Here is an 18,587-nt window from a genome sequence, read left to right as displayed (position 1 = left end):
GTGATACCCATGGGATTACAATTTTCTCGGGTTCTCGGCAAGCTTTTACGCTAACGTATGACGGTGGAAGTTGCTGTATACTTCACGTATCGATTTTATAGATGCACGAATTTCTTCTAACTTTTGCCTGTCGATATTTTGTGCGTTATTTTTTGAACCGAAAGCGTAACAATCTCCGTTCCTTCAGCGGGTTACTGAATTTACTGAATCATGGTGGGTCTTTTTCGTCCTTAATCCACTTATTTGGTACATACTTCTCTGGTTTAAAATTTGCCCATAATTCCTCTATGTCCATAATAATGAAAGTAAGTTCTATTCATTGTCTAAGTGGGATTCTAACAACTGCTTTTCCACTCTTTCCAGCATAAAAATTTCCCTAGCTTTGATTGTAGTGGGTGGTGCTAAGTTCCAATGGGACGAAACTGCTGAGGTCATCGGTCCCTAGGCTTACACACTACTTAATCTAACTTAAACTAACTTACGCTAAGGACAGCACACACACCCATGCTCGAGGGAAGACTCTAACCTCCGAAGGGGGGAACCACGTGAACCGTGGCAAGGCGCCTTAGATTGCGTGGCTACCCCGCGCGGCTTTTGATTATGGAATTATTAATTTAGTAACCATAATCGCTATGATGACCTCAAAATCCCTAATTCCTGTCTCTATACTGACACTGTCGGTAAGGTCAGGCACGTTTGTAGCTACAAGGTCTAAAATATCTCCAACACGAGTGTGTTGCTAAGAAATGCTTCACAAGACACTCTGTCCATCTCATCTGAAATTAATCCATACATACTCCATTCATAGGTTAAAGTCGACTCTGTCTAAAACTGTATGATCGGGGTACTTCCGCGCTACTGAGTGTAGAGTTTCTTTGAATGTTTCCACAACTGTTACTGTGGAATCAGCAAGCTGGTAAATACATCCAATGATTAAGTTTAGTTTACTTAGGCCAGTTACTCGCGTCCAAATTAAGGGCGCAGTCAGGCTAAGTTTCGATCTTGGTAGACACAACATTCTCGTCGACTCCAATGGATACTCTCCCTCCTATAATGTCTGTCTTGTCGATAAAGGCCTACCTATCGTGCATCACTAAATATTTCGGAGCTTTCTGCTTTGTGTTTTGTCTGGCTCTCAGTCCAGAGTATTACTTGAGTGCGACAGCTTTTATGGGGGAAATAAATTTAGGGACTTTGTGGTGTCACCGCCAGACACCATACTTGCTAGGTAGCCTTTAAATCGGCCACGGTCCGTTAGTATACGTCGGACCCGCGTGTCGCCACTATCAGTGATTGCAGACCGAGCGCCGCCACATGGCAGGTCTAGTCTAGAGAGACTCCCTAGCACTCGCCCCAGTTGTACAGCCGACTTTGCTAGCGATGGTTCACTGACTACAGACGCTCTCATTTGCAGAGACGACAGTTTAGTCTAGCCTTCAGCTACGTCATTTGCTACGACCTAGCAAGGTGCCATATTCAGTTACTATTGATATTGATATTTTGAATCATGTACCATCAAGAGCTACGTTCTCCATTAATGGATTAAAGTTAAGTATCAAACTACTTACGTCCGCGTTCTGAATTCTAATTCCTTGTCATGTTCCAGACCTGACGTCAGTATAGTTCTTCCCTCCTCACGCCAGCCTGCGTGAACTAAAACGCGTGCATTTCGGCCTCCTCTAGTTACACGGTGTTGGCTCTTCAGCCAACACAACAGACTTCGTTACAGATGCTTCTGCAACTAACTGTTAACATTTCGACATTTGAAGTGTCTTTACTTTCTATGCGATCTGATTTTACTCTCTGCGTATCCACTGGATACTGGCAAGCGTTCATCAGGAGACCTCAAACGGCCGCTTAGCCTTGTGAGGTAAAGGGCGAGTTGTGGCTCCCTGAAAATACTCAGAGTTGTCGTGGCCGCACTGGGTCCTCTCAGCGAGCTGCGGCTCGTCGGCGGCCACATGGCGCCAAACGTTAGCTGGGCTGCAGGGACCGCGTGGCTCGGAATTCCTTGATGACGCTGAGTCGATGAAGGAGACATGCCAGGAGTGCCAAAGATATCGGACTTTGTGAAACCATAATGGCAGCCATTTCACAGTTTGTATAGAAATTAATAGAAGCCAGATGAGTCATGTTACCTCAAAAAGAAACGTGTACCTTACCATTATTTGCAAGACGATTCTGATGGTGTAATCATATTTCCAATATCATTATTAGTTTAAAGTTGAGTATCTGATGATCAATTATACAAGTAACACCCAACAAGGAATTTCCTAAATCTAAACGGTTCATCCGGTTTTGTCGATCGACGTGTCTTTAGAAAGCTATTAGTGTAAACCTAAATTGGTATAAATTACAGGCGTGTAACTTGAATAGTACATGAGTTATTGGAGGTCAAAGTCCTATCGATCGCGTCAGGCCATAGAAAAAACGGTAGCAGCTTGCTTATAAATGTGTTTATTCGTCTATGTCTGTGTTCATATCCGATATATACTACTAATGAAGAAATTGGTCAAATATTTACTCTGTTTAGAGAGCACAGACACTTTAGGCTACTGTCCTATCTTTTGTTTCTATTCATTTGATATATGTTTATTTAATTTGTTTATGTATTTAATTATTTGTGTTAGAGCGTGTTCATGGTCCAGCCGTAGGAATATTTATTTAATTTCAAGTTATTTAAATGTAAATCCAGTATTTCGAATGTGTTGGCTTGGAGACAGGGCGAGAGCATTCCAGCCAATCACAGTGATCGTTCCAAAAGGGACACGTGGAGAGACTGTATGGAGGTGGGGGAGGAGCATTATTGTGAAAAAGGACAGAGGGGATTCGAAGGGGTACGGGAGAGGACACGAGGGAGTCCTGGACAGTACGGTGCGACGTACGGTCGCGGGAAAGACTTGGAGAGTGGAGCAGTTTGCGTGTGGTCGTGGGAGATAGAAATACTTCGGAGTGCCGACTTGTGAACTTGTGAGTGAATATCTCGCGGGCTATGTTGTCGTTCATAACTAATTACATGCAGTAGGAATCTATTGTTTCCCTGTCATTCAACTTATATTTTATTTTATTGCTGTACTATCGACACCAATAAGTGTTTTGCAGAAATATACCGCATTCTCAAAAGTATTTCTGCTATCATACTCATCATCTAAAGTCGTTAAGATAGTACCTGCAGATTTTATTTAATTACAGTCTTTCATTTATAAATTACTATGTTGCATTAAAAATTCGCAAATGCCGAGTGATAGGAACCTTCGACCATTCGATTCAGGTATATACTGTACACTCTGCAGTATTTGGCTCGTAATGCGGCACCTGCGTATCCCAGCCCCTAGACAACGAAACCAGCCAAAACTTTCAATATTTCAACTCTGAGTCAGAGGGTAAGTAGCTGAGTGCCATCATTTCATGTTTTATTTGAAAGCCCACAGCCTAGCTATATGCACCGCACAAGTACTCGGCTATCCGAGTAGCTATTTCGTCTGTTTAGTCCATCCCTAACCTGTCAAGAGGAATCCTACAGTTCCCAACCTCATAACGGAAGTTCAGAAATCTGCAGCCAAGACAGTCACAGAAGTGATAGAGCCTCTGGTTGAGACCCTCTTCTCGGTTCCGATTCAAAGGACCTCGATCAGTTCTGGGTACAATAGCGCAAATTGTACATCCAATGAACGACGCCAGCAGTCTTCATTACTTCTGCCAGTGTCTGTACGAAAGGAGGATGGCTTCAGAATCCAAGTGACAAGCGTCGTTGATACCGACGTGAGGCCCAACTTGAAGATGACTGCATCCTGCACCTCTGATAGCCGCAGGCAGGACCTCCTTCACATCTCGGATGAGCCCCCCCTGAAGACATATCCAGTATACATTGGACTTCTTTCCAGCTTTGGGCGCTATTTCCCTAAGGAGGTCCATAACACACCAAGCACTGGAAATTTAACAAAAAAAAAGTTTGCAAAAGTAGGCCTAAGTATGGGATATAACTTTGTTTAAGTGATTCAAGTAAAGAATCTAATGAAGATGTTCATAGTTTATTTACGCATTTCATTCACTCAATCGAATTTAGTCGCCAATTCACTTATATGCAAATATCAAAAAATGGTTCAAATGGCTCTGAGCACTATGGGACTTAACTTCTGAGGTCATCAGTCCCCTAGAACTTAGAACTACTTAAACCTAACTAACCTAAGGACATCACACAACACCCAGTCATCACGAGCCAGAGAAAATCCGTGACCCCGCCGGGAATCGAACCCGGGAACCCGGGCGCGGGAAGCGAGAACGCTACCGCATGATAAGGTATACTTTAGGAGTACAAAAATACTTTAAGTTAGGAAAGAAAAATTCATCCTTACAAGAGACTCCTTAATTTATACTGCACATTGCATTAAAAAATTCTGAATGCAAGAGTCCTCTCCTGTGTGCTTATTTAGATGGATAGGGGCCTACATTGGTAATAGGAAATGATGGTATGTGTTGCGAAATTCCTTGGACTTGCAGGCAAAGAGGGATAGATAATGATGTAATATGACCACCTGTCAGAAGTCTGAATAACCACTTTTTGCAGAGCAATGTGCAGAAAGAGAGTCAGTGATGCTCTGGAAGGTACCGACAGAGATCTGCAGCCATGCCGGTTCCAGTACGTGGCCACCTGCGCTAGGTTTCAAGGTTGAGGATCCGTGGCGCGTTCAGCCCGACCGAGTTGATCTCACAGATTCTCGATTGGGTTTAAATTCGGGGAGGGTAGGGGGGGGGGGTGTTGGTGGCCTGGAGAGTACAGTAAAGTCATCCTAGTGCTCTCGGAACCACTCACATACATTGCGAGTTGTGTGACGTGTTGCGCTGTCATGATGGTAGATGCCATTGTGCCGAGGAAAACCAAACAGCATGTTGGGGTCGACATGTTCCCCAAGGATAGATGCATACTTGCGTTGATTCATTCTGCCTTCCAGTACGACGAGACCAACCAGGCAATGCAACGAAAACATTCTCCAGACCACAACGCACCCTCCACCGGCCTGTACCCACCCGACAATTTTTGCAGAGCGGTACATAACAAAGGCCATGTGTCTGATGGAGCATATAACGTGATTCGTCTGAAGAGGCTGCCTGTCGCCACTCAGTGGACGTTCAGCTGCCTTCGTAGCTGATGAACAGCAGTCAGCAAGGGTGCAACAACCAGGCGCCTGCTACAGAGGCTGATATGCAACGTCATTCGCTGAACAGTAGTTGAGGAGGGACTGTTGGTTCAACTGTGCGGTCAGTTACTCAACAGTTGTATGTCTGTTCGCACGTACACACCTCCGCATCCGTCTTTCACCCCTGTCATCTATGTCTCGTGTTGCACCACTGTTGCCTCGGCGCCAGTTTTGGACAATGCCACTTTGTCGTGCACGGTGTATTTTAACCAAGGAGGCACTCAAACAGTCTACAGAGTTGGCCACTTTGTAAATGCTTCCACCCTTCGCCGGAAAGCAAACGATCGTGTCCTTTTGAATGTCAGATGAGTCGCTCCTATTCACCCACCACTGCTAGTGCCACCTGTCGTCTGTAAGTGGTTATTGCACGTTGATGTAGAACATAGCCAGTGGTCACGTCAGGCTAGGGCCGCTATTAAACTATCAAATTTCTTTGTCATAGATATTTGATGGTGTAATAGGGAACTTTGACAAATGTCGTCCAATATTTGATCAAATCTAGGGCCTCGCTGTAGATTTGATCAAAGAAGTCGCTTGTCTTCTGTTCACTGCAATGTGACATGTTACCACATGGAGCGCTAGCATCGCTGCATTCTGTCGTCTGTAGTGGTTTTATAAACATTGCCAGTAAATACAATTGGTGTGTGCCGACAACTACAAAATTAATAGAGACGTATGAAGATGATGAGGCGCTTTATAACGTGAGGCATGCTGAATACAAAAATAGATTACGAAGATTGGAGACCAGACCTAACCTAACCTAACCTAACCTAACCTAACCTAACCCTCTCCTGTAATGTGTTACAGTGAGCCTGTCTTCTGCAGATGTAGCAGTTCTTAAGTGAATATTGTTCTTTGTGATATGAGGATACACTTCTTTGAGCACATACAGATATGTATGCTCATCCATTCTTAAGTAATTGATGTAAGACTTGACGTCCGCCACTATAAGCTCACATAACAAGTTTTGTTGAATGCTTTTATCGTGTCATAAACCCACGGCTTCACCCAGGTATGTTTCCTTTTCCCCCCGCTTCTCTTCCGCATGTGCACACAGTGCAATTGTGGTACATGCAACTGCTGCGGTTAATAACAAGTTGTTGTCAGCCATCTTGAACTTTGACGAAAAATATGATGACAGTGTAATACCCCTTCTAACGCTACGTCAAAGATCTTTGTCAAATATATTTGACGGAATATTTGGTCACATCTTTGATCAAATCTTTGACAAAGAAATTTGATTGTGTAATACCGGCCTATGCGCAAATTGAGACGAATGTAGCACGCGTGACGTGACACGACACTACAGCGCGATGTGCACGTTCCGCAGCTGTCGCGGATCCTGCACATATTGCGAGACGTACACATACTTCCCACGTCGATTGGCGACGCTCTGCGCTGACAGAATCGATGGACGCATCCTGTAATCTTTCTCAAACGATTTTACAGAAACTATTCAGTAAAAATATATGATTTTTGCCTTACTTGCGTGATGTGCGGCTCGAGAAACTGTGCCACATCCACAACGCCACGCGACCTGACGCAGGCGCGGCGCATCCCAGTGGTGTCGCAATTTTCATGGTCCAATTTGAATCTGTGAAGTTACAAAAAAGCGCGCTGCGCCACACGCGCAAATTGAGACGCGACTCGGCCGTGCGCCATGTCGCGCGGCTTTGTGGTTGTGGCACAGTTTCTCGCGCCGCGCGAATACTAAGGGGGGGGGGGGGGGTGAGGCGGAAAGGCAGTCCTGCCATATGTTCACTTCGGCATGGTGCACATGAGCAGTGGAAGTATTGTTCATCTCAAAAATCAGCCTTACAGTGTACCGAATTTTATTGTCACTGACAAGGGAACCTCCCCATTGCACCCCCATCAGATTTAATTATAAGTTGGCACAGTGGATAGGCCTTGAAAAACTGAACACAGATCAATCGAGAAAACAGGAAGAAGTTGTGTGGAACTATGAAAAAATAAGCAAAATATACAAACTCAGTAGTCCATGTGCAAGATAGGCAACATCAAGGAGAGTGCGAGCTCAGGAGCGCCGTGGTCCTGTGGTCAGCATGAGTGGCTGAGGAACGAGAGGTCCTTGGTTCAAGTCTTCCCTCGAGTAAAAAGTTTATTTTCGCAAAGTTAGGATCTGTCCGTTCGTTCATTGACGTCTCTGTTCACTATAATAAGTTTAGTGTCTGTGTTTGGGACCGCACCGCAAAACCGTGCGATTAGTAGACGAAAGGACGTGCCTCTCCAATGGGAACAGAAAACATTTTATCCCTAGGTCATAGGTCAACCGATTCCTCCACAGGAAAACACGTCTGATATATTCTATACGACACTGGTGACGGCATGTGCGTCACATGACAGGAATATGTTGTCGACCCACCTAACTTGGACACTTGGCGAATGGGTAAAAAGATTCTTCTACCTTGCCCGATTTAGGTTTTCTTGTGGATGTGATAATCTCTCCCAAAAGGTAATGAAAACATAAGAGTTTGTCACATAAACTGAAAACAAAAAATTAAACTTTCCACTCGAGGGAAAACTTCAACCAAGAACCTCTCGTTTCACGGCTGCTCACGCTAACCACGGGACCACGGCACTTGAGAGCTTACACTTTCCTTGATGTTACCTATCTTTCGCATGGACTACTCAGTTTGTATATTTTACTTATTTTTTCATAGTTTCACACAACTTCTTCTTGTTTTCTCGATTGATCTGTGTTCAGTTTTTCAAGGCCTATCCACAGTGCCAACTTATAACTAAATCTGAGGGGGGTGCGATGGGGAGGTTCCCTTGTGAGTAGTGTTTTGTTTTTCGACATTTAAGCTCTCCATCTCTTTGTGTTAGCACATAATAGTTTTCAGTTACATATATATGTATACTTTTTTGTTTTGTTTATTCTTTTGTCAAGACCAATGCACAGTTCAATAACTGATGAGCGATTACTCATTAGAATTATATCTTTTGCTGCCCCAATGTTTTTAGATCGATTAGACCTTATGTAGCCAGACATTAAGGAGAATTTTTGAATATAGTTTTTTTTTTCGTCGATCTGTAATAAACGTTCTGCAAGCTCCAAGGGTTTTCTGTTTCAGTCAGTGATTATATCCTTTCCTCCTCCACTTAGCTTGGGAACAGCTTATGACACCTTGCTGTGAATTCTTTACTGTGTTGACACGTATCTGTAGGATGGATACTGAAGATGTAGCTCTAGATTTGCAAGCCACTGTAGCAGTGGCCGAGGAAATTAAATCATGCAGGTGACTTTTCTCACATATCAGAGTTAGAATGGATTCATTTTAACTCACATACTGAGGGTTCTTAATGAAACATTATTGGTAATTACAAAAGAAAACACACATTACTGGCTGTGTTTTACAAACTAGTATTTTATTTTAAACGACGTAGGTTTTGAGTTACAAACCTACTTTTAGAAAATGAGCTTGAAACACAAATCTTAGACCACGTTAAACAAAGTAAAATTATGTGAAATGTCGGTTAGAAAGAATGTTTCGCGTGTTATTAAAAGTGGAATAATAAGAAGAACATTACCTAGAATGAAGGATGTCCACTACGCGCTGCACATTTGAAACAAAGAATTCTCTGTCTACGTACAGAGATTTGAATCCGAATTCCTAAGTATTCGGAGGTAAATGATAAGAACTTTGCTTGCCTGTGATTGGAAGTACAGTAACACTCCTAGACCAACATATTCGGAACTAAAGTATCATATAGGCTGTAGAGCACACTCGAAGAACCTTATGATTCTAGAAGAGCTGCATGGCAGGTTGCTATAACTAACCTTGACGCTGAGGCAGGGTTCCTTCTGCTGCTGCAGAATGTCCCACACGTCCAGCGTTCCGTCCATCCTGGTGGTGCAGAACACTGAGTACCGGGTGGGGCTCCAAGCGCCATCAGTCAGCAGCGCGCGATGGAAACTGTACAAACACAAATACGTCTTGCTGTATTACGACAGTGGAAAGGAAAATTAGCCATTGGTGAGTCATAGTTAGAGCCAGAGTATGGTGTTGTCTGGAAGCCAAATCACAAGTAGAATTTACGGGGTTTTGTGGTTGGCGCACGTTTGTTTCTTCGGTATGTGAATGGCTTTCAAGCACCAAGCAGCGTTAGTATTTATGCTGGTAACAAGTATTAAATTAATTGTTTGAGAGTCTGCAGTACATCTACATCTACATGATTACTCTGCAATTCACATTTAAGTGCTTGGCAGAGGGTTCATCGAACCACAATCATACTATTTCCCTACCATTCCACTCCCGAACAGCGCGCGGGAAAAACGAACACCTAAAACTTTCTGTCCGAGCTCTGATTTCTCTTATTTTATTTTGATGATCATTCCTACCTATGTAGGTTGGGCTCAACAAAATATTTTCGCATTCAGAAGAGAAAGTTGGTGACTGAAATTTCGTAAATAGATCTCGCCGCGACGAAAAACGTCTTTGCTTTAATGACTTCCTTCCCAACTCACGTATCATATCTGCCACACACTCTCCCCTATTAATGATAATACAAAACGAGCTGCCCTTTTTTGCACCCTTTCGATGTCCTCGGTCAATCCCACCTGGTAAGGATCCCACACCGTGCAGCAATATCCTAACAGAGGACGAACGAGTGTAGTGTAAGCCGTCTCTTTAGTGGACTTGTTGCATCTTCTAAGTGTACTGCCAATGAAACGCAACCTTTGGCTCGCCTTCCCCACAATATTATCTATGTGGTCTTTCCAACTGAAGTTGTTCGTAATTTTTACACCCAGGTACTTAGTTGAATTGACAGCCTTGAGAATTGTACTATTTATCGAGTAATCGAATTCCAACGGATTTCTTTTGGAACTCATGTGGATCACCTCACACTTTTCGTTATTTAGCGTCAACTGCCACCTGCCACACCATACAGCAATCTTTTCTAAATCGCTTTGCGACTGATACTGGTCTTCGGATGACCTTGCTAGGCGGCAAATTACAGCATCATCTGCGAACAACCTAAGAGAACTGCTCAGATTGTCACCCAGGTCATTTTTATAGATCAGGAGCAGCAGAGGTCCCAGGACGCTTCCCTGGGGAACATCTGATATCACTTCAGTTTTACTCGATGATTTGCCGTCTATTACTACGAACTGCGACCTTCCTGACAGTAAATCACGAATCCAGTCGCACAACTGAGACGATACCCCATAGGCCCGCAGCTTGATTAGAAGTCGCTTGTGAGGAACGGTGTCAAAAGCTTTCCGGAAATCTAGAAATACGGAATCAACTTGAGATTCCCTGTCGATAGCGGCCATTACTTTGTGCGAATAAAGAGCTAGCTGCGTTGCACAAGAACGATGTTTTCTAAAACCATGCTGATTACGTATCAATAGATCGTTCCCCTCCTTGTGATTCATTATGTTTGAATACAGGCATCAATATCTCAGTGTGCTGACAATATTTCCAATCTTCAACAGTATAAGAAACCACCAATAATGCTTGTTAAAGAATGATTAAGTACTTAGCTGCAAATGGCCACTCCCCTAATTTCTGTATAAACAAAATAAAAAAATTACATCCAGTTCCTTAGAACAAGTGGAATACTGCCAATACTACACCAGCGATTAATATAGCTCATGAACAAAGTCAGTGAATAGCGCGGAAAGTTCGATGTTTTAGGTGTATATGTGGATACATTTGCAACAGGAAGAAACTTATTTTTGAGCTTGTCAAATAGCAATTTTTTCACATCGTATCATTGCAAGCCTCGTACGCAGGCATCAATATCTCAGTGTGCTGACAATATTTCCAATCTTCAACGTCTTGTTGCATAATATCCAACTCATTACTTACAAAGAACGAATTTATTTAATTCTTCAGGCTTTCCCGGCTCTCTGTTGACATTTTGGAGGAAAAAAAAAAGAAACAGGATCTCTGCCTGATGTTCGCGTTGTTCTCGCACGATATTTCGACAGCATAACTCGCTGTCTTTTTCAGGTGCTACCTGAGACTGGTCCTTGGGCGTTTATTTGTTTTCTCTTATCTGTTATTTTTTTTTAACTTTTTATTCACACCTCTAAGGGAGGAGGGCGGGCTGATTGACGGCATGCTGGCATCCCTTTCAGCCATAGGGGTTTTACATATTTATTTTTTTGATGATACAATTTATTTTTCTCGCAAGTGCATTGTCATAAATGGTTTACAATTTTGTTACAACAAGTATTACAGTATATTCCTTTTTTACATATAACAAAAGTTTAAGTAACGTTATTTTAATATAGTATAGGTTTTTAGTAGAAAAAGACATAATAAAAACAAAAGATATAATAAGAACAGAAGGCATAGTAAAAGCATAAGACATAATACATACAAAAGATTTAACTAAGAGAGAGAGAGAGAGAGAGAATAGAAAGACAATATGTGAGAGGGTTATGTGCATGGGAAGTTTGAAGATACATAAGTGAGATGTAATTTATAAGTAATTTAGTGAGCCGGCCGCGGTGGCCAAGCGGCTCTACGCGCTACAGTCTAGACCCGCGCGACCACTACGGTCGCAGGTTCGAATCCTGCCTCAGGTATGGATGTGTGTGATGTCCTTAGGTTAGTTAGGTTTCAGTAGTGGTAAGTTCTAGGCGACTGATGACATTAGAAGTTAAGTCCCATAGTGAAATTTAAAAAAAAAAGTAATTTGGTAGAATTTACATGGTAGGTATCAAGGGTGATTTTCTTGATCTTTGTACATATATTTCGGTAATCTCTTGTAGATATCAGATTCCGAGCGTAGTTGCTTTACAATATTTTTTGGTTATAATAGTATACACTTATAGGTGGTGTTGCGTGTCTTCCTTGGGTATTTTCAATTTTGGTTGAGGTTTTTAATTGTTAATGGATCCTGAGATGGAGTGTTTGCTGTTGTCAGGTGTTTGGTGTTGTTTAGACTGTTTGTTTGTTTCTTGTGTTTGTGTGTGTGTGTTTGTGGTTAATCCATTATTCTTTCATCTAGGTGAGTTGCTGTTGTTGTCTTTTCAATTAGGGGTTGCAGGATTAGGACGAGGTCAGGGAATGTTTTGCCTGTACTATTTTGCGTGAGGGTGGTACGTATTTGTAGGTAGGTGTTCTTTTTTCTTTTCCGTTTGTGGTGACAATATCCCCCATGTCTCGCCTGGTGTGGAGTATGAGTTTTCCGTATCTCACCCTGAGCTTGGCTATTCTGGTTTGTAGTGGTTCTATGCCTGAGATTGTGTACACTTCATTGCTGGGGGGGGGGGGGGGGGTTGTGGGATGTAGTTTGATGATACTGTGTATAAGTCTTCTTTCTGTTTTGAAGAGTTTTTCCACTGTGTGGGCCTGTATTCCCCTTTGTGTTCAGTTCTGTGCACCAGTAGGCTGTATCATCTGAGGTCTGCCAAAACCGGTCTGTAATCTCTGGTGTTCTGTCTCATTGCTGTTTCCTCGGTTTCCTCTTCTGTCCCTTGCTGGGCGCTTCGTAATCGGTCCGCGCCGCGTCGAGTGTTCCGTCCCGGGTCCGCGCCCGCCAGGCGCGACTCCAATGGTTCCCTCTGACAGTTGGTGTTCCAACCGAATTCCGCGCCCAATTTGGCCGTTCTCTAGGGTGGTCGTCATCTCAGGAGTGTCAGGACAAATCTGTAGTGTCTGGTGCTCTGTCTCGTGGCTGTTTTCTCGATCCCCACTCCTGTTTCTTGTGAAATCTCGATGTGTTTTGCGTTGAGTTTTCAGGAGTTCAAGAGCTGGATCCCAGGCCGTGCTGAGCTGGTCTCCAGTGTCACGGTTGATGAGATTCTCCATGATCTTGATCTGGGTGGAATCTTTTATGGCACTGTCTCAATATCTATTGATCTGTGTGATAATCTTGGTGTCATTGTAGTTCATCAAGTGACTGAGCTCTAGACGGTGTTCTGTTATGGCTGATTTGGTTGCCTGTCTGAGTCTGTTGTGCCTCTGGTGTTCTTTACACCTGGTGTCCACAGTCCTGGTGGTCTGGCCGATGTATGACATCCCACATTCGCATGGTATATTGTAAATGCCTGGTTTCCATAACCCCAGGTCATCCTTTACATTCTCCAACATTGTCCCAGACTTAGTGGATGGACAAAATACGCTCTTGATATGTTACGTGAGAATTCCGCTAATCTTAGCAGAGATCGGTCCAGCATTTGTCACGTATGCCACTTCTGGTTCTTCTTCTGGATCCTGTGGTTGACTGGCAGGTCGAAGTGCCTTCTGGGTGTCTCTAGATGAGAGTCCATTCTTGCTAAACACCGACTGTAAGTGTTCTATTTCCATCGCCTAACTGTCGGGGTCCGGCAGAGTGTTCTGTGCACTAGAGTTTTGAGCACTGTGGTCTTCTGTGCCAGATCCTGGCAGCTGTTGGCTTGCAGGTATAAGTAAGTGTGTGTCGGTTTGTGGTACACACTATGCCCAAATGTGCCATCAGGCTTTTTCTTAACTAATACATCCAGGAATGGGAGTTGTCTCTCCTTTCCAGTTCCATTGTGAATGTTATATTCGGGTGGCATGAATTCAGATGTTTCAGAAAATCATCTAGCTTCTCCCTGCCATGGGGCAAATGACAAAGGTATCATCTACATATCTAAAAAAGCACTTGTGTGAGAACATCAGGCAGAAGTCCCGTTTTTTTTCAAAATGTCAAAGAATTTATTGTTCAGAAACTACCTGCGAGAATAAATAATGATATCCCCCCCCCCCCCCCATGAACCATGGACCTTGCCGTTGGTGGGGAGGCTTGTGTGCCTCAGCGATACAGATGGCCGTACCATAGGTGCAACCACAAAGGAGGAGTATCTGTTGAGAGGCCAGACAAACGTGTGGTTTCTGAAGAGGGGCAGCAGCCTTTTCAGTAGCTGCAGGGGCAACAGTCTGGATGATTGACTGATCTGGCTTTGTAACGGACTTGCTGTGCTCGTACTACGAATGGCTGAAATCAAGGGGAAATTACAGCCGTAATTCTTCTCGAGGGCTTGCAGCTTTACTGTATGATTAAATGATCATGGCGTCTTCTTGGGTAAAGTATTCCGGAGGTAAAATAGTCCCACATTCGGATCTCTGGGCGGGGACTAGTCAAGAGGACGTCGTTACCAGGAGAAAGAAAACTGCCGTTCTACGGATCGGAGCGTGGAATGTCAGATCCCCTAATCAGGCAGGTAGGTTAGAAAATTTAAAAAGTGAAATGGATAGGTTACAGTTAGATATAGTGGGAATTGGTGAAGTTCGGTGACAGGAGGAACAAGACTTTTGGTCAGGTGAATACATAATTATAAATACAAAATCAAATAGGGGTAATGCAGGAGTAGGTTTAATAATGAATAAAAAAAATAGGAGTGCAGGTAAGCTACTACAAACAGCATACGAACGCATTACTGTGGCCAAGATAGACACGATGCCCACGCCTACTACAGTAGTACAAGTTTATATGCCAACTATCTCTGCAGATGACGAAGAAATTGATGAAATATATGGTGAGATAAAAGAAATTATTCAGGCAGTGAAGGGAGACGAAAATTTAATAGTCATGGGTGACTGGAATTCGATAATAAGAAAAGGGAGAGAACGAAACATAGTAGGTGAATATGGATAGGGGGGGAAGAAATGAAAGAGGAAGCCGCCTGGTAGAATTTTACACAGAGCATAACTAAATCATAGCTAACACTTGGTTCAAGAGTCATAAAAGAAGGTTGTATACATGGAAGATGCCTGGATATACTAGAAGGTATCAGATAGATTATATAATGGTAAGACAGAGATTTAGGAACCAGGCTTAAAAATTGTAAGACATTTCCAGGGGCAGATGTGGACTCTGACCACAATCTATTGGTTATGAACTGTAGATAAAAACCGAAGAAACTGCAAAAAGGTGGGAATTTAAGGAGATGGGACCTGGATAAGCTGACTAAACCAGAGGCTGTACAGAGTTTCAGGGGGAGCATAAGGGAACAATTGAGAGGAATGGGGGAAAGAAATACAGTAGAAGAAGAATGGGTAGCTTTGAGGGGTGAAGCAGTGAAGGCAACAGAGGATCAAGTAGATAAAAATACGAGGGCTAGTAGAAATCCTTGGGTAACAGAAGAAATATTGAATTTAATTTATGAAAGGAGAAAATATAAAAATGCAGTAAATGAAGCAGCAAAAAGGAATACAAACGTCTCAAAAATGAGATCGACAGGAAGTGCAAAATGGCTAAGCAGGGATGGCTAGAGGACAAATGTAAGGATGTAGAGGCATATATCACTAGGGGTAAGATAGATACTGCCTACAGGAAAATTAAATAGACCTTTGGAGAAAAGAGAAGCACTTGCATAAATATCAAGAGCTCTTATGGGAACTCAGTTCTAAGCAAAGAAGGGAAAGCAGAAAGGTGGAAAGAGTTAAATGGACTTATGTTTTGAAACAGTACTGTACTTTGCTGTGTACACATGCCACATTTTATGGACTATAAGATGCACCTTAATTTTGTAAGGTATTTTTTAAAATATAACATTTTTACCATTTTTATCACAAGACTGCAAAGCAAATTCTTAGGTTAGAAAACTGAACTGACCTTTAAAAAGCCCTGAAAATTGTCATCTGAACTTCTTCTTCTTCGTCATTGTTGTCCTCTTCATATATATGACGGTTTTCACTGTCATTGAGAGCATTACCAATGCTGCACTTCTTGAAAGATTTAATAATGATGTCTTCTCTCACTCTAGACTATGACTGGTTAACCCTTGACCCATTTGTTTGACTGTAGGTTGTTTAAAGCTCCCTTTGGCATGAATTCACGTTGGCTTTCATCCATCATCCATTTGTTCCATTGATCTCTCATATACACTTCAAATGGTTTATTTATCAAGACATCAAGAGGCTGCAATTGTAAAGTAAGTCCTACCAGAATAACAGAAAGCTCTGTATCTCCATGTCTCAATTTCCCTTTTAGAGTTTCCCACAGCATTGACTATATGGCCATTTTTAAGACTGTTGGAAATTTTAAATGAAGTACTGGATATTTTTATATTAATTTCATGTATGAGATGAACCTGAATTTTGAAGAAAAAAGTGCATCTTATAGTCCATAAAACATGTTACCATTGTAGAAGCATGTGTGGAAATCTAAACTGTAAGGGGGTTTTCAAAGTATACAAAGCATCAACGCCTAAAATAAAGGATTCTTCTACAAAAGCCATTTTGTATAAGTTATCACAGATTTAACTATGTTCTGCAACCAAGCACTTATGACCTAGATTATCCAAATTCATAATTTTACTAGTAATCATTTTTGACATGAAGAAAACAGGGTGTATCATGGAATGTAGAGCTATTAAAGTACAATCTCAAATAAAAAACTTAGAATTAAAATTTTAAAAAATGCAAAAACAAGTTAACAGCAGCTATCTTTTCGAGAGCAGCATACTTTTGTTATTTCGGGGTATAAGCCTCTTCTGTTTGGTGTCATCTCTTGCACTCCTGCAAGTTGCAAGAACCTGAAAGTAGCTACTGAAGATATAATTACTTACTATATAAATTATGAAAACCGATCTGTCTTAATTATCCTAACATTGTTGAAGAATAGAATTAACTATTTATTTCATGTTGTATTTTTACATAATTATGTACAAACAACAATTAGATTTTTTTTATGTTTATCGACATTGCTTAGGTAGTTTACTTGTATTTAAATTTCATACTTTATCATTTTTAGATGTATTCTGTTTTTATTTTATTTACTTAGTTGTCCCACCATGTGAAGATACGTGAGTCAAAATATTACTACTTATATTAAACTTAAAGGGCAAACATATAATTTTTAATTTTTATAAGTTTTATGGGTCGTGGTTTCCAAAATTTAAAATTTATGTTTATTTCATGCTTTGTAAACTTTATATTTTGCTGGAAGTTATGGAACGATAAATGCTCTGTCCCTACATTCACACAAATACCTCCCAGGATGAGCCATGAAATCGCAACATGACATCTTTTTCACTTATGTGGATTATGTGTTTCTTTCTAAATTCACACCTACATTCTTGGACTATGTTTTACCATATAGTTAGCTAATTTAGCTAACATAGCCAACAAGTAGTGGCAATAATTCTAAATCAGATTGAAAGTAAGTGGGCTGCCATGGCACCCTCTTGCAACAGGCTGTCTGAACTGTTAGGACAAAATCATTTGATTTTGTATTGAATTGAAGACCTCAAAAAGGACTACAAAAAGGTCTGAGAGCATTGTTTTTCTTTACAGTTGAGTCACAATCACTCAATTTTTGCTTTGTAGATGCTGAAACGGGCCACTCCAAGAGACAAAAATCATCATTCTTGATCAACCATGAAAGATAAACACATACTTTTGTGGACTTTTATTTATATCTTTTGGAGTCCTACAATCTGGTACTACATGACTTTATGTAGCTCTTATATATTATGCAGTGTATATCAAGATAGTGTGGTAATGGGAAACATTTTTACTTAATTTATCTGATAAAATTTAAGTGGCTGAACAGATTTTCGTGCAACATAGCTAAGAACCATCCATATTAAACCAGCTTTCGAAAAAAAACTGCATTGAAATCAGGGCTTTTGTTTGGGAGCTACAATGACACAGATAGATATGCAGATACACACATTAAACTTATAACAACCCTCTGTTTGCATCAGAGGTTAAAAATGAGCATTAACTGAGATGTGGGCAAAAGAAGAGATTCCGAATACCAACTCTACAACAGAAACAACTGGAATTGGGGTAATGGCCATTGTTGTTTTTGTGGTCCCCAGTCTGAAGACTAGTGGCATGTAGCTCTCAGCATTTAAAGAAAAACTGATGTGCATGGGAAATATAAGAACAGTAGTTTTCCTTTGCTTTCAGCTGTCTGCCATATCAACACACAGAGGCTATATTGGCTAGTTTTGCAAGAGCAGATCTACTATCATTCAGAGTGTCAACCCCCTCCTCCTCCACAGACACCTAATGAGATGGCTGCTGCCCTTTTTCAGGAACCATATGTTTGTCTAGCCTCTCCACAGATATATTTATGATATCATTGCTAAGGCTATCTGTGTCACTGAGGCAACCAAGCCACTCCACTGCAGAAAGGTCTATTATTCACATGAAAAAAAGGGGGACAGGCTAATGGGCATATAAGCCATAAATTGTGATTCTGTCAGGTATCCCACAAGCGAGTTCCCGTTGTTTCATTGGTTGCTAAACAGTCTTCAAACACTGGTAGGGCATAATTTCACATAAATCTATACTACGTAAATTAAATTTCTCTGCTTTCATTTGCTTTGAGTTGTTAACTCTTACTCTCTTAAATTTCTCCAGCAGGATGTTTCACAATGGCCTGACAAGGACTGGAATTTCATAACTTGTTTCATATAACCCTAATTAATAG

General features: G+C 41.6%; 1 protein-coding gene across 1 annotated transcript in view; it reads right to left on the bottom strand.

Moving 5' to 3' along the window:
• Positions 1 to 18,587, bottom strand: part of LOC126176454 (dynein axonemal intermediate chain 2) — a 178,043-nt gene that overhangs the window by 21,526 nt on the left and 137,930 nt on the right. The window contains exon 6 of the mRNA XM_049923611.1: positions 9,001 to 9,136. Coding sequence (XP_049779568.1) covers positions 9,001 to 9,136 — 136 coding nt within the window. The remainder of the gene's footprint in view (positions 1 to 9,000; positions 9,137 to 18,587) is intronic.

Source organism: Schistocerca cancellata, chromosome 3, assembly GCF_023864275.1.
Source record: "Schistocerca cancellata isolate TAMUIC-IGC-003103 chromosome 3, iqSchCanc2.1, whole genome shotgun sequence".
Classification (NCBI taxonomy): domain Eukaryota; kingdom Metazoa; phylum Arthropoda; class Insecta; order Orthoptera; family Acrididae; genus Schistocerca; species Schistocerca cancellata.
The sequence above is the reverse complement of the archived record's forward strand: the minus strand, read 5'-3'. Positions and strand labels throughout refer to the sequence as shown.